The sequence below is a fragment of the Anthonomus grandis genome, chromosome 4 (assembly GCF_022605725.1).
Source record: "Anthonomus grandis grandis chromosome 4, icAntGran1.3, whole genome shotgun sequence".
In the NCBI taxonomy this organism is placed as follows: Eukaryota; Metazoa; Arthropoda; class Insecta; order Coleoptera; family Curculionidae; genus Anthonomus; species Anthonomus grandis.
Window position 1 is genome coordinate 11,543,084 of NC_065549.1, and position 17,293 is coordinate 11,560,376.

General features: G+C 30.4%; 1 protein-coding gene across 3 annotated transcripts in view; it reads left to right on the plus strand.

Moving 5' to 3' along the window:
* The window catches only part of LOC126735264 (putative phosphatidate phosphatase), an 82,567-nt gene that overhangs the window by 46,700 nt on the left and 18,574 nt on the right, over positions 1–17,293 (plus strand). For all 3 annotated transcript variants that reach the window (XM_050439214.1, XM_050439212.1, XM_050439213.1), the window contains exons 4-5: positions 706–905; positions 11,660–11,836. In XM_050439214.1, coding sequence (XP_050295171.1) covers positions 706–905; positions 11,660–11,836 — 377 coding nt within the window. The remainder of the gene's footprint in view (positions 1–705; positions 906–11,659; positions 11,837–17,293) is intronic.

Below are 17,293 nucleotides of genomic sequence, written 5' to 3' on the forward strand. Positions count from 1 at the left end.
ATAAAAGGCTAATGAGACAATCTAGTAGAGTCCATAAAATGAGAGAATATGCCGGTGACGTCAGACTTCGCGCATCTAAGCTGGCTATCGTTAAGCGTAGAATTCTAGCAGATGTGAAAGAGAGAGATGCATGTATTCACGGTCAAGTAAACCTAATCAGGGAAATATGGGGCCTCCCCTTTATTGATTTTTTGGTTTAAATTTAAGTTTGTGCGCATTTTACGTCACCGGCATATTCTCTCATTTTATGGACTCTAGTAACTACTCACTTTCTCTTTTGTTATTTTTTTTGTTTCTAAAATTCTTTGTTTTAGCTCAGTCTCTTTATTTACTCAGAATGATCTTTCTGTTCTTTTGTTCTCACGTCAGCTTTTTCCTTTTTTGTTGTAATATCAGTTCTTGATTAAGCTAACTCTCCTTATCCACTTTCTTGGTTTCTGTCTCAATATCATCTTCTCTTTCTTCTTTTGATTTCACAATAGCATCTTCCTTTTCCTTTTTTTTCTGTCACAATGTATAATATTAAATTACCGAGTTTGATTTCAGTCGGCTGACGCTCGCCTTGACTTTGGAATGTTATGTTATTAAAGAAATACGACTTTTATGCTCCGTAATATTATATTAATTCCAAATACTTCTTAAGTTAGTAAATAACCCTGTATACTGTGCAAAAAAAGAAATTTTAAATTTTTTTGTTCTTTTTAGGAAGACTGAGACCGCACTTTTATACCGTGTGCAAGCCAAGTATTAACTGTTCGCTGCCAGAAAACCAGTTTGTATACCATACGGATTTCACCTGTACGAATCCGTTGTATTCATCATCGAAGAGGATAATGAAAGAAATGAGACTGTCATTCCCGTCGGGTCATTCATCATTCTCCATGTATACTATGGTATACTTCGCGGTAAGTAACACAATGTATTTTAAAAACCACCATAAGGAATTCTTAAGTTACAAGGAGAGCGAAACGGTAGTAGACCGGCCTTAAATTTCAAAACAAAAGAGTTTATGCTATAATGGCCAATTAGCACTGATTTAACGGTCTGGAGGTTTAATGATAAACATACGTTTTTTGTGTCATATAATACGAGCTTGGGGTTAATGGGGTTAAAATTAATAAAGTTTGTGTTTAGGTTTCTGTTGAATGGTGTGATGAGGCTTATAAAATAGTGTCGCATGCAAAAAATTGAATTGAATGTAGTCTTATAGGAAGTGCTACCATGATATCCAGAATGTTAACATTAACACATTAACACCTTTTTTTAATATTGGATGAGTTGAAAACCATCGTTCATTGATTAGTTTAAAGGATTTGAAGCAATCATCATTCTACATTATGATTGCTTCAAATCCAGGTTTCCTACTTTCCTTATAGAATGTCTTGAGAAAAGACCATCTTGAATTCATCGCAATGATGGGCTGAACTAAAATTATACAACCTAGAAATTGGATGTTGGAATGGAGTGGAATCTCAGGGCTGTTCTCTTCTGTTACAGGTTTAATCTCCAACAGATATATTAACTGATTTATTTTTTTTTGCCAAGATAAAGTAAATTTCAACCATAGTTTCATTAAATAATTTATTTAAAAATCATATATAAAGATATATACTACACAGATATGATACACCGTTAAGATGGTCCCTCCTAACATACCCGATCTGAAACGGAAAGAAAACCGTTATTGGATGAGGAAAGTAAATAATAATATGGGATATTGTTTCATAGTTTTGTTGATTGAATAGCAATGAACTGCCATTGATTTTACGTTGATTTTACCTTGCAGGTCAATTTGGCCTATTTTAGATTTTAATGCATACTGAGCACATATTAATTATTTGTTTATTTTGTTCAAGTAAGGATAAATAGTGATAAGAATGTTAATGTCAATCTGGTCTGTCAGTTTTTTTTTTGTAAATCATTGTTACAAAGTTACATTGTTACATCGTTATAAGTTGCTCCATAGTTGCAAATTACTTAAACCAATGTTGGTACCAGATAGTACCCAGTAGTTAAACCCAGCATGTCAGCACCTAGCTACTTGACAGATAAGTGCATTCCTTAAAATCTGGGGGAAACTGACAATCCTATTTTTAATAGATTCATTCTTTATCTGGTTCTAGAGTATGACAGATAGTTTCGCTTAATGCGGATGTGAAAAGGTAGACCCTATCTTAGCCTAATTTTTTTTAGTAGTTACTAGTATGTGCTAGAATGGCTTAATTGCTGATTTACTAAGTAGGCCTAAGAGTTTATAGGGCTCCTTGTTTTTTTTGTGGTAAATAAACCCCAGAAAAGGCCACATTCCATCTTCGGTGAGTTAGCACATGTCACATTCCTAAGTCATTTTCCTATTTTTTCATGTAATTAATTTTTTATTTGCACGCTTTCGGTTTAATTCAAAAGAACATCCAACTTTCCAGAAAGCAATTTTATAAATTTATATTTAAGGTGGAATCAAAGATTTTTGATGTCCATACTTCGTCATCTAAACTGGAAGTCCAATGCATTAAGTCCACCACGCGAATAACTCTATAAAAACGAGTGATATCAGGAGTGGGCAAAATAACGGTGACCTTGAATTCGACCTTGGGAGTCTCAGTTTATAAATATAACCCTCTATTTGTGATGCCAGATTCAGAAAAAGTGAAAATGTTTGTAGGAATGATCCACATCATCTATAACAATAGATGCGCTGACCTTGTCATGACCTAATCATATCAAACCCACCTTGGAAATTAGTCTTTAAAAACCACCTCTACAAAAGTTGAAGGATACGATAGAAGATAAATTATTGACCTTGAAAATGAACCTCGCAACAATACGCTTAATCATAATATTGAAGGCGCTTTAAGGAATTCCGGGTTTAAATAAGAACCTCAAATATCCTTGGATATTGATCGTAAAATTGCGATACTTCGCATATGCTTTAATTAATTTTTTCATTTCCCAAACCGGTATAAAATGTTGTTTATTGCAGTAACCACTTTGGTCATCAAATTAACTTGAAGAGCTAAATGTCGGCCTATTTTACTTAGCAACTGTTTAAGCATTTGACTTTGAATTGACCTTTTTAAGATCAGAAAAGCAAACTTAAAATGTCTCGTTAAATCTAAAACTTCTGTCAAAAGTCTTTGTGAATTTGACATAAAAAATAGAAGGGGCCTCAGTTTACAAAAATTACCTTGATTTTCAAATGAACTCCTAAGATGAAGTCAAGGTCATCTTTATTTATCTCATACCCTCTAACTTTTATTATTATTTTATTTTTATTATATTATATTTATTATTATATTTAGACCGTTATTTATACAACCTGTATAAAACCTACATCAACAATCTCAACATTCCACTCTGCAATTCAGCACCGCTTTGTTTGTAACATTGTTTTTAAATATTCAGCGCCCGTTTTCGAGTTATAGAGAATTTTGTCCTTTTTCTAACTATTTGGGAAATACAAGATTTTTACTTATTAGAAACATTTTTGCTCATAACTTGGCAACCACTTACTTATGATATTCTCATAGTTTTTTATTGTGAGAATTAATGGGAATATTCTTAAGAGAGTCCACGATAGGGCATTTCTTAATTGACGATTTCATATGAGAACGATTCTTGTACCTCAAAAACTTTTGGAGTTAGAGAGAATTTTGTCCATCAAGATCCCATAGGCATAGAATATGAATTTTTAAGAACTGTATTGGAAATTCAATATTTTAAGTTATTAGCGGACTTTTTAAACATACGACCTTCAAGATCGCCATAAAAAAATTACGAATTTAATACTATTTTGAACGTAAAACTTGTTGCTAAAAATTAAGAGAATTTTAAAAATCAACTCTCAAAGGTCAAATTCAAGGATTTTTAAATGACTTCAAAAATGAACCCCAGAGTCAAGGTCATCGTTATTTATCCCTGTCATACCCTCCAGCTTTTACCATTACTTGTTTTTACAGAGTTGTTTGCATAGTGAGTTTGAAATTACCAACGAATAACCTTGAAATATGTCTTCAAGGTCAGCGCATCCGGTTCTCACAGTTAATGTCGATTATTCTGGCACAAGTATGTTCACTCAAGTTTAGTAAAGGTCATAAATAAACTTTAAGTAGGTACTATTTTGAACGTTAAACTTTGAGCTTTTTCTGAATCAATAATAGAAGGTTCTATTTAAGATTCTCTAAATGATCTTGACCTTCAAATCATCTTGAAAATGACCCCAAGATCAAATTCAAGGTCACTTATATTTTTCCTCTTTCGTACCTATTAGGAAAACAGTTAATTTTTGTTTAAAATATAAATCCACTAATTTCGTTATATTCCATATCTGTACTTCAAGCAAATGAAAATAGATACACGTTGTCAAATAACGGAAATCCTATAATTGAGAAATTAAGAAATTGATTAAAAATATAACTTATTAGCATAACATTTATATGGGTTAAGGCACATATAGGCTTAAGAGGTAATGAGATCGTAGATACGCCAGCCAAAAATGATGTAAGTCAAGGAGAACCATTATCTCCTTGTACTAGTCATATTGCTATATCATTAAAAACGCTACAGCTGTTAAATCGAATTAATCATCGGAAAAACTAAAGAGTGACTAACAAATTACTGTAAGTTAACTGAAATACCATTCTACATACTGACATGAGAAACTTGAATGAGTCCAGGCGTTTTGTAACAACAGTTATCAGAATGAAATTTGGACATGCTAGTTTCCTAGCCCATCTCAATAAAATTCAAGTTCATTCAAACTGAGAACAAAATCTAAAGTTGCATGTTCCTCTAATGTTATGTACTTACTAGCGTTTGAAAATATAAAACTATTTATGGCTTCTTCTTCTTATTAAAATATTAAAATTTAAATCTTCTATTTAAATTGTCATTCTAAATTAAATTCGACTTAGTATTTACAGTTAGTATTTAAAAAAAAATATATGTTTAATTTTAAATTTTTAGTAAGACATTTCGAACCATCCCTACATGCCTAAACCGTTGTCAACCTAACGTTTTTGTCAATTTAAAAGTTGCAGTGGCATGAAAAGAATGGCGATGTCCTTTATGTTTAGAATAGGAAACAAAAAGCACATTGTATTTTAGTTATAGAAGACAGATAAAATAAGTATGAATAGCTAATACAAAATACAAATACAAAATTATTATTTCTATAAAAAAATTGCAACTGGCTGTATGGCTATTGCCTCATGCCAAAAAAAAGGTAGTTTACTTCCAAGACTTATCAAGTTTCTTTCAATAGTTTGATTTTCCTTACTAAGAAGTTGTCCAACAATTTTTCCAGTTACTTTCCATAATAGCTCCACAAAAAAAAGTGCAATGAGTTGAAAATGAGATCCCATAGCATGGAGCCTGGATCTCTCCTTTTTGTCTCATATGGCATAATTTTTCTTTTTGTAATTTGTATAAAATGTCACAAATATTGCGAGATTTTTCCACCTCAAACAAATTTATCACATCATCAGTATGATTGGCAAAAAACATGATCACCCAAAAAAAAGTACAAACCAACATGCCATTGTAGCCCATCCCACGTTTCGCCCAAAAGAACCCGTAGCCATTAAATCACTTTTAATTGATCATTATCACCGTGAAACACAATAAGGCTCGAGACAATGCGGCCACCATAAAACCTTACACTCTTTAACATGTAATGCCGCCAGAAGGAATCTCCGTAGTCACTGGCATACCGAAAATTATATGCATCTCGCGAAACCTCTGGCACCACCTCTTTATCACGTATCTTAAAATTGATTCGAATAAGGTGCTATTAAGTTCGTGAATAATGTAATGTATTCATTGTATGATTTCCTCGCCTTTAACGAGGTTCGCTGAATGTTGGCATGACGAAGATGATGATGCTCAAGGCGTCCTTATAGTCACGGGGTGGTAACTTGCATTACGAATGAAATTCTTCTTGGTCTGAAGAATCATAATTTTATTTTCTTGATAGGGAATTAATATGCGCATTTTGTATAGCGTTTAATGTTTATGGTTAAGAGGTGCCTTATGGATGGCTTTTATGTGTATTATTAGCATAAAAATTACCGCAGCAGTAATATTCAAGGACTAAATATTGTAAGTATTGTTGTAAAAGTTATATGAAAAATCAAACCTTGCTCCAAATCATCCGCTTTACCCTCAGTCTTTTCCTTACCTTTTCTGGATCATCTGCAAATTATATTTTCCTTGCATTGTTTGAATAATTACAATTATGTCATTATAATTAGTCTATACTATTTTAATTTATTGTAGTTACAAATTATACATTAAAATTTCCTCAAAAGAATAAAAGAATTTTCGAAATAAAATTTCCTTTATTTCGTTCGTAAACTCTGGAAAAGGTAGTATCTGTATTTTCAAAGACAGTCAGTATACCAAGAGCTCTGTAACCCTCCCCATTCTTCTTCTTGTCATTACTTCTTTTTCTCTTCTTCTTCATACTTCTTAATGCATTTTGTCTCTGCTCTTGTTTAACTTTTACTCGGAAGCCGTTTTCAGAGAGGCTCTGATAAAGGTTATGGGAGGTATTAAACTGAATGGTGTCCGCATCGCTAATGTAAGATACGCAGACGACACCGTGATCCTAACAGATAACAAATCAGACTTGCAAAAAATTATGTACTAGATTATAAACCACAGTGAACGATTCCAAGACATGAACACTTCCAAGACCAAATTCATCATTTTCTCCAAGGTACATATCACCGAAACGTTTTTGATTAATGGCAGAAATATCGAACAATAATTAGGCTGCAAATACCTTGGCACCATAAACAATGCGCTATGCGACCCGAAGAGGGGATAACTTTTTTGGGGGTGTCAAAAATTTTTTGCATAGTCGATATATATATCAATGTACGCGTCTTTTTTGAGAGCTATAACTTTGCTATTGAAACAAAATTCGTGGGATTTTTTGCAAGAAAGTTACTAATTTAAAACCAATTTTTCAAAACTTCACCTCCTTTTTAAACCCTCTAAATCAACTCGGATGAATTCGGCTCTGTGGAAGAAAAGATTGCTCTGATTTTTCTGAATAATTTATCTTATGGAGTCAAAGTTGTAAGTGCAAAGGGGTAGGACCAATCCAAGACCATCCCCAATCATCCCCTAAAAAAACTCCCTCGGAATTTTTGTTCGCATTTTTGGTTTTTGCGCTCTCTCAACCCATACAACTTCATCCTCAACCCATAAAATTTAATCCTTTATCTAATTTTTGCATCCATTCGACCATTTCTAATGACAGCACGACTGTGCTAGTAGACTTTTTTACTTCTTTTAAACATCACATTCTAATTTCTCCACTATTAGCTGGATCATTTGGACATTGTGTTTTTCTAGTTTGCACAAAAACCTACGACAAACATCATTTATTTACCATTCATTACAATATGTCAGACTAAGTTACATACGTATTACATGTTACTTGTTACATATGTACAATGTTACAATAAGTAAAATTTATTTTTTTTAATAAAGAAGATTTTCGAGATATACAGTTAGTATACCAAGAGTGCTATAAGCCTCCCTATAGTAGTCTCTATAGTTAAGAGTTCTTCGGACCGTGATAGCACTTCTCTGCATTTTAAATATTCAGTATGCTTAAGGTACATGCTCCTAGGTTAATATGATATATGATATGATAGGGTGGATAGGATTCATAAAACACTGTTTTAAGGTAGACGTTGAGGTACATAAGGATCACACGACATACAAGCTCAACCTCCTATTTATCTCTTAAATATGTGTATCTCACCGTAGTACCTCATCCAAATTGACACCCAAGAACTTTACGTTGGCATTTTGAGTTGTATCTGTCAATTTCTAAGTAAAAACATATGTAATAACATATCGGAGTTGATGCGGACATAAATATTCCTCAATACTACGCTTTATTCTTATTAATTCAGACTATGTGTTTTTAGAGACCCGGTTTACATAGAGACTATGGTGTCATCAGCAAACAAGCAATAAACTTTGCACTTGTAAGTTTTTGTTGAATTCTCCTGTTTTCGGGTTACATAATTTTAATTATTGTTTAGGTCTGACGATGCTCTAGTCGAGCGAAACATGTAAACTTCGTTATTTTATTAAATGTATTTGTGATGCTGTAGATTTCGTGTTTTTTACCTTTTATAAAAGTGTATGACCAGCATCTTTGGGATAATGGATGAGTTTTTCGAGTTAACTTTGCACTTGGCTCGATAAGTGGTAGATCAATAATATAAATTAAAAACAAAATAGCTCCCAAGACTTATTTTTGGGTAGCACCGGTGTTTAGTTCACCTCTTTCAGAGAGCAATTCAGCAAAATCTTGAAGCACCTGCGTCCTATTGTCTAGATACGTCTGTAAAAATAAAAGACTTGCATCCGACAAATTGTACTTTTGAGTGACAGTCAAAGGATTTGCTCTAATCGCAAAAAACCTGTATACTCTATATTACAGGCAAATCGAACCTGTATACTTTATATTACAGGATCGCCATTGTTTTGTTTCTACCTCACCGTCACGTATCTAACAATAACCGTTGTTGCTCTCCAGATAGTTTGTTATTCTAATAAATATATAAAATAATGGACAACAAAAAAATGGGCCTTTAGTTGCTTGGCAAAATGGGGTCTGCCTTTTTAAAACTAGGAAGAATTTCTGTAATGTTTAGTATATCAGGAAAGGTTTGATTATCGTGTAGGTATTTTCTTAAGTCTTGATTTATTAACATTGTTAGGGGTAAAACAATGACCTGCTGAATGTATTTCACAAGTTTGACATTTAGCCTTTAAAAGGCAATTTGTCAAGTCAGTGGACGATGATCTGCTGTAAACTCAATAGTTCACGGAGATTCCCAGAGTTCCGTACTCGGCTCTATTTTATTTCTTCTCTATATCAATGACCGTGCATCTCTTGATATAAGAGGTCGTTTGACAATTTTTGCACATGACACCACTAGTCTATGAGCTCAGAAGGATCCTGAGTCATTAATGGAAATTGTAGCGGAAGATTTAAGTAAGGTTAAACAATTTGTCTCCTGTCTCTAAACATGAATAAAACTAAGTTATTGGCATTTAAGTTTATTTGCACTGATTAGATAAATAGAGAACTGGAAATTAACAACTGTAATTAATTTCTTAGAAACGCCATGATCATATTTTAGCCTTGAGACAGAAACTGGCTAGTAGCTGTTTTGCTGTTAGGATTGTCGTAGATAAGCTTGGACCTGAAGCTGCTAAATCAGTGTATTATTCTCTTATTGAAATCAGAAAAATCAGTGTTATCATATAGCTGATTGGCAGCGTGTGTATGTATTTATTATGGGTCTTCCACCGTTCAGGCCTGATGATGCTTAATTCTTTAAGCGAAACATGTAACCGTTTTTGTTAAATTTATTATATGACTTTTTAGTCCGAGATTTTGTGTTTTTTTCGCCTGTTTAAAATCATATTGGGGTCTCTTGGACGAAGCGAAATCGACGAATTCTTTCAATCTATTCTTTTATTGAAAGCCACTTGCGCGATGGAATGTTTTCAATTCTGTTTTTATTAATTTCGTTAACTAGTTGTTTCAGTTTTGTCGTAAATCACCTAGAGAGACCTATAGGTCTTTATTTAGGGATTTATAGGCACTGATGAAGTGCTGTTTGTTTATATTGGAAAACAACGTGCTTAATTTATAAAAAATACAAATTAAATCTTATCAGCGATAAATTTAAAAAAAACCCGAAATACCATACAATACTTCAATACTTCAATATTCTAATTCCCATTTCAAAGAGTGAATTGACTAGGAAATAAGTATTGAGATTCTTAACAATCTCTTAATTAATATCAAATCTGCAAAAACTTTGATTTACTTCAAAAAGTTCGGTTGCATACTTCTTAAAAGTAAAGCATTCTATAGTCTGATACTGAATATTTTGATTATGGCTGGGAATAAACCATGTGTGCACGCTTTTAATCTTGGTTTGTTTTTTTTTTCAATTTTTATGATAACTTTACTTACAGTGATAATTTTTATTATATATTTATGATGTTTGCCTTTTTTATTGAAAATATTGAATCTTCTCCTTTCTGTATTTTTTTCATATTTCCTTCTTATGATTACTTTTAGATGTAGGTACGTTTTAATCACTTTTTAGTTTCTCTTTAAGTGCTAAATGTTTTATCTAGAATGAAGCTTTATTTACAAATACTTTATATTTTATGATAATAAAGGATGTTTTGATTTGATTATTTCAAAAAGACTGAAGCTGTTTCTTTTTATTTGGCAATGATTTCTCTGACCTACCAAACTCAAAGGTCGTTCCACCCAACGCTACTAAGTCAGCCATTCAAGCTCAACTGGATCGAGGTATTGAACTAATTGTTTCATAAGCATTATAACAAAAAAAACTATTAAATATGCCAGGTGTTAGAGTGCAGGTATTTCTTTCATAATTATTTTTTTATTTGATTTAGAATTAATAATTTGGCAAATAGTTTTCGATGAATTATTATCTTGGATTGCTTTCTTATTTGCTAATCTAAAATTCGCTGCGCACTCCATTTCACCAAACAGTGCTCCCTCATGGGCCTAACATAGACCTTCCACAAGCACATATGAATAATATTTTTTATTTACTACGATATGTTGTGATGTGTGAATGGTGTTTTCTGGAACATTTTGCAAAATTACAAATGAAAATTAATTACACTTAATTTATTAACCATTCTTTATAATATGTCAAATTGAATGGAAATATAACTATGTTCATCGAACTGTTATACTCCTTTTAAACATCGCCATTTTATTTCTCTGTTACTGTCTGGATCATCTGATAAATGATAATAGCGACATAACTATGACATCCACAAGAATCTCATCGGTCGTGTCTACCTCTGGGAATCGATATTTTACTACACAGTCCATTAAAACCTGTATCTACTAATATTCTATATTTATTAATAATTATATAAGTTTTTTTTTCACTGCCAAGACTGCCATAGAAACTTTCCTACACACCACTCAGACATATCTCAACAACATATCAGAAATCTATAATTTTTAATCGATCTTTATCGACACGTAAAACGTAAAAGTTCATCCGCAAAAGCGTGTCTTCGCATTTCTACACTTTAATTAAATTTGCCATACACGAACCAAACATCGCACAAAACTCAAGTCAGATAGTTATCTGGAAAATTATAGCCCGAGCGGTCGCGGTTCTTGGGAACTCTTCTTTATGGCCCATTGAGAGAAGATGTAGGGCCATTCGAGATGACATATCTTTGCTAAATGTACTTCTTTGGGGTATTCTCTTATGCGATCAAGACATTTACGGTGCAGTTGAGGCCAAATGAACAATTGGCAATAAACGTCGCGGGATAAAAACGCAGAAGAAAATTGCCGAATCTTGGCTAATAAATAACTGTTTTCTTGAATAAAAAATTAACGGTTATTATAGGTCTGCAAGCTTTTGTTGTGTAGATCCAGACAAAGGTAAAGATATAATATCGGGATGTTTAAAAAAAGTCAATAGGTTTAAAGCTCTTTCCTATGTCAGTCTGGCATACAATTTCGTAATTGATCAATCAAAAAATCAATAACTCAAGCTTGTAGTAAAACCTTTTCACCTTCATTATTAACTAGATAATTTTTCGGTTTCAGATATACCTTCAAAAACGTATGACATGGGATGGTTCGAAACTGTTAAGGCACACCCTACAGTTTCTGGCAGTTCTTTCGGCAGTATTCACGGCAATGACCAGAGTGTCCGACTATAAGCATCACTGGAGTGATGTTTTGATTGGTTTATTACTCGGGGCCACTATTGCTATAATTACGGTAAGAATTTCCGTTATCATTGAGGTTTAAGGTATTTTTCTAAAGAACGCATAGCAATCGCAAGGGTTTTCCACCGAATAAGGCGCTAATAAATGCTTTAAAGTGCAGTATATTTATAGCGAGAAAAAAAATGCAATTCCCCCTGTTCTTAAGAGTTTTCAGAGTGTTGACCTTTTACTATGGCAATTACGCGTTTAATGGTCGCTACTGCTATAGAAAACGTATACGGTGTGCCTAACTAATATCGTAATTTTGCGGTCAATTTCCTTCGCACGGTGTCAGCCCAACCACGATATGGTGTTGGAAATGTGTTATTTAGGTAATAATCAATGAGCATTTTTTCCTGTAAAAACTCAATTTTTTTGAGGTCAGGTATTGATGGCAGAAAATGCCCAAAATCCTAATCCCCAGATTAGTTTTATAATTTTAACTTTAAGACTAAATTGATGTAAGTTATCATGAATATTTTAAATTATTTTTTAATATTAAACTTATGGTTTATTTGAAAAACCGTGACAAAAAATTGAAAAGGAGATAGGCAAGTTACATTATAAAATATCCAACTTAAAAAAAAATAGAAATCAACGCAAAATCTATTTCAAAGAGTTGCTAAATTATTTTTTTTTAATGTGCTTCCTATTTTTTATATCACCCTAAACCCAACTGTATATCTAATCATAAAACCTCATTTGAATCGTTATTATAAAAACACTATCTTGAAATTTGGGTTTACCATTGATAAAGGAAATTAGGTAGCTATAAATAGAATGACATGTGAATTTTAATCATAAGTATAATATATTAATGGGTCTTCTTAGTGACTTTCATAAAGAAATTTAAAAAAATATTCGACATAAAGATAGAAAATGTATACCTTTTGAATTCAAAAATTACCTTTTTAAATTTTCATTTCCCTAACTTTTTGCAGAAATCATAGATATAAACCCAATTATTAAATTTAAAAAAAAAATCTTCATTTATCAAGATTAATTAAACTTCTTGAAAAAAATAAATAAAACCTAAAAAAAATATAAGATATTTTAATTTTTATCATGAATTCATAATGATTGAACTGACTACTACACTAATAGCATGCACTCGCCAATTAAAATAAAATATGTTCGGTAGATATTATTATATTTCTAACAAAATAAAGATTATTAGTATAAAATTAAATATTTAATTGAAATATAAAAAATAATGATATTTTGATGTATTTTTAAATTTTATATATTTTTTTTTAATTTGAAACATCATGATTATGACCAGAATATAAAAAAGAAATAAGCAAGTTACTTTTTGTAAAATTTTAACACATATATTCTAAACAAATTTTTAGATTTCAAAAAAATCTTCAATTATTCAAGATTAATTAAATGGGGTATGAAATGAACAATTTGCAATTATCATTAAAATATATAAAAACTTCTTGACAAATTAATTAAAAGTAAAAAAAATATTATTCTTCTTTAGGTGCCGTCCTCGTTCTGGAGTTTGGCTATCATCAAAACTATGCGTATTTTTAATACTGCAGATCTGAACAGTTGGCAGTTTTTGCAATTGTAGCATTCTCTTAAGTTTCAACCATGAATTTCTTCTTCATCCTATGGATCTTTTGGCCATTAGTTTTCCCTGGATAATAGTTTGCAGTATGATATTTATCTCCCTTCATAACATGTCCCAAGTATTGCAGTTTATACGCTTCTTAATAGTAAGTATCAATTATTTCTCTTTCTGCATTCTTCGCAAAAACTCCATATTTGTGAAGCACATTATTTTCGTTAATAACAGTTCAGAGGTACAGTTTCTCTCTCACTTGTTCAATTTTTTGATCATGTGCGTTTATGTCAGGAAAGTTTTGTAGTGATTTAGATACCATCATAATTTTTGTTTTACTGGCGTTAAATGATAATCCGTATTTTTCAATGCATTCTACCATTCTGTTAACCAGTATGTTAAGATCTTCTGGAGTGTCTGCAATTACAATTTGTTATTGGTTTATTGGGATGCCATCTATTTTAATACCTATATCTTGCTCTAAAGGTGCTCTGTTTATGATGTTGTCTGAGTATAATTTGAATAAGATCGGTGAGAGTATATCTAATTTTACTAAGAAGACTTAATGTGTGGGACATTAGGCTTTTTGTGCCATCGCCAGTTCACAGTTTTGTGTTTTCCTTATTTGGTATGGTGACAAAAGTTGACAGGAGCCATTCCTTTGATATTTCTCCAATTTTGTGAATGCGAAAAGGTCGACTAGAGATTTACTAAATCACCTGACACAAGCTTAAAAAAATAAAAAGGGGATTTAAAAAATCTTAATTTTAAGTCAAGTTCATAAATATTTTTTAATTTGAAAAACCGTGATTATGACAAGAAATTGAAGAAAATAAAAAGCTAATTTAATATTAAAAGAAACCTAACTTAAATAATAGTCAAAATCAACAAAAAATTTTGACCTTATTTTTTAAAACATTAATAATAGATATTCGAGTAAACAAAAAAAAGATGTTTAAACTTAAGTAAGTTTATAATAACATATTACAACTGTAAATGGAATATTTTGACTTATAATATAGAATGTGAATTTTAATTATAAATATAATGTGTTAATGTTAACAAAGAAATTTTAAAAAATAATTGTATATAAAAAAAATGGACATTCTGAATTCAAAAATAACCTTTCGAATTTTTGAAATTTGTTTTCCCTAAATTTTTCAAATTTTAATTTCCCATGCTTTTTGCAACAATAATATTCTGAAATTTTAAAGAACTCTTGAATTTTTCAAGATTAATGAAAAGGGGTATAAAATGAACAATTTGAACTTATCATTAGGATATTTAAATAAAAATCTTGAGAAAATAATTCACAGTTAAGACATTATAGGATATTTTAATTTTATTCGTGATCTTTATTTTTATTAATATTTTTTTTAAATTTGAAATTATTTTGCGATTTGAACTTTGATTTGATTGTACTAACTACGACTAACAACATGCACTTGCTAATTTTAAAAAATATTTTCGTTAGGTTTTATACAGTACAGGAAAAAAAATAAATTTTTTATTAAATATAATTATTTTTTTTAAAGGAGAAGGATTTAATTTTGTATTTTAGTCTAATCGTTTCACGTAATTTTAATTATTTGTTAGGCATTTCATATAATTTTTCATGTTTAATCTGGAAATTCAAGTCAATTTTTTTTAGAATTGCGATGAAGAAACATGTTTCATATTTTTCTTCTTCCAGGGATTTGTCGTAATTTAATCTGCCAGTGATATAAATTTATTTAAAGAATGGCAGTCAAATAAGCAGCAACAATTAAATTATACTACCAACTCTTGCTTGTTTTTGTTATAGATTTTCTAATATTGAAGAAGGGTGGTTGAATAAGCAGCAAAAAATTGATTCTACTACGAATCCCTACGTATTTTTTATTGATTTGTAAAATTTTCAATGGATGGTGATCAAATAAGCAGCATTAATTTAATATGATAATTTTAGTGAGGTTCTGAAGCTGTATACCTTTTAGGTAGCATTGATGATAACTATTTATTAGCCGAAAGCGCTTTGCTATTAGCTGATGAAAAATATATACACGTTGTACAAATATCTTCTCGCTTTTTATTAGATCTATGTGTACAGTCACTCTTGCAAGTTAGCATTAATTTAATTCTACTGCGAACCCTTTAACAAATATTTTCTCGCTTGTCACTGTAGTACACTTCTATTTTTTTTTGTCAACGGCAGTCGAATAAGCAGCAACAGACTTAAAAAATTTTAATTTCAAGTCAAGATCGTTTAAGCATCATGAATATTTTGATTTAAATTTTTATTGTAAACCTAATTTTTTTGTTTAATTTGAAAAACCGAGAAAAAATTGAAAAAAATAAGAGGCAAGTTTAACTACAAAAAGAAACTGTTTAATTTTAATTTCCTATACTTTTTGCAACATTCGTTAATACTAAACAAATTATTAAATTTTAATTTTAATTTTTCAAGATTAATTAAAAAGGATATAAAATGGACAATTTGGAATTTTAGAATATTTAAATAAAGATTTTGGGAAAACAATTTACAGTTAAATAAAATATAAGATATTTTAATTTTAATAATAATAATAATAATAATAATAATAATAGTAATATTAATGTTTATTTATTTACCAACTTGCGCTATATCGATATAACAAAGATAATTCTTAAGATAAATAATTTATAAATATGAAAATAGATCTAAATAATAAGTACCTTGACAAAAAATATAATCAATAAAAAATATACAATTTAAAATCTGAGTGACCTAAATGGGTGAAATGTAAAACGCAATATTTTAATAATTTACAATTTATTGACTTAAACCCATGCGACAATTGTAAATAAGGTTAAAAATTATAAAAAGTTTAGAAACAAAAAATGTATTTTTTTTTAATTTGGCACTTTTTAGTGATTTTCAAGCAAATAGAGTAAAAAATAAAGGTCTTATTTCACCGGAAATTCCTGTTTTATTATGACGACCGGTTTCGCGATTAATCTTATCGCATCATCAGATCGAGGACTAAAAGTAAAAGACAGAATTTACATAGTTACATTACATTTTGATACTACACTTATCAAAAATTGGTAAAATACTGAATAAAAACAACTAAACAGTATCCGGTCGTCATAATAAAAAAGGAATTTCTGGTGAAATAAGACCTTTATTTTCTACCCTATTTGCTTGCAAATACCTATAAAATACATCCCAGAACATGGACACCGTTCTCCAAACTTTTTAGTGAGTTTGGCAAAGTATTTAAAAAATTAAAATAGACAAATTTAAAAGATAAAAAAAAGCATTAGAAAATAATATATCTCAAATTTCAAAATGTCGTAATGTCAAAATTCAATATTTAATTAAAAGTTGTGCAAAATAGAACGTTTGTAGTTGTAGTGAAGAAATAGTCCATACTTGTAGTAGAGTCCTAGAGTAAGGTAAGGGTTTTTTTTAAATTGTAATAACCTCAAACTTTGGTGTGTGTAAATTTGTGCCCATTATAAACTTTGTAACTCCTGATGATGGACACCACTGTGTTCGAAACATGTCGGGAGTTCTAAACCAGAAATAGTAAAATAACCAAGTGGAGGGAGACTGTGGGATTTGCATTTGCAATTGTAATTAAAATATTTTAAATTAAAAAACTAATTATATATACGAATATTTCATATTCGAGAAAAATTGAAGAGAATTAAAAGAAATTAATTACGAATTAATCAGATGACAGAGAAAAACATTCTAAATCACACAAGTTTTCAAAATTTAATTTTAATTTTCAAATTTAATTACGGATTTAATAAAAAATAACATATCTTTGATTTCAAGTTATCAAAATTCAATATTTAATTAAGAGTTGTGTAAAATGGAATTTTTGTAATTAATTGTAAATAAAATATTTAAAATTAAAAAAAATATTAAAT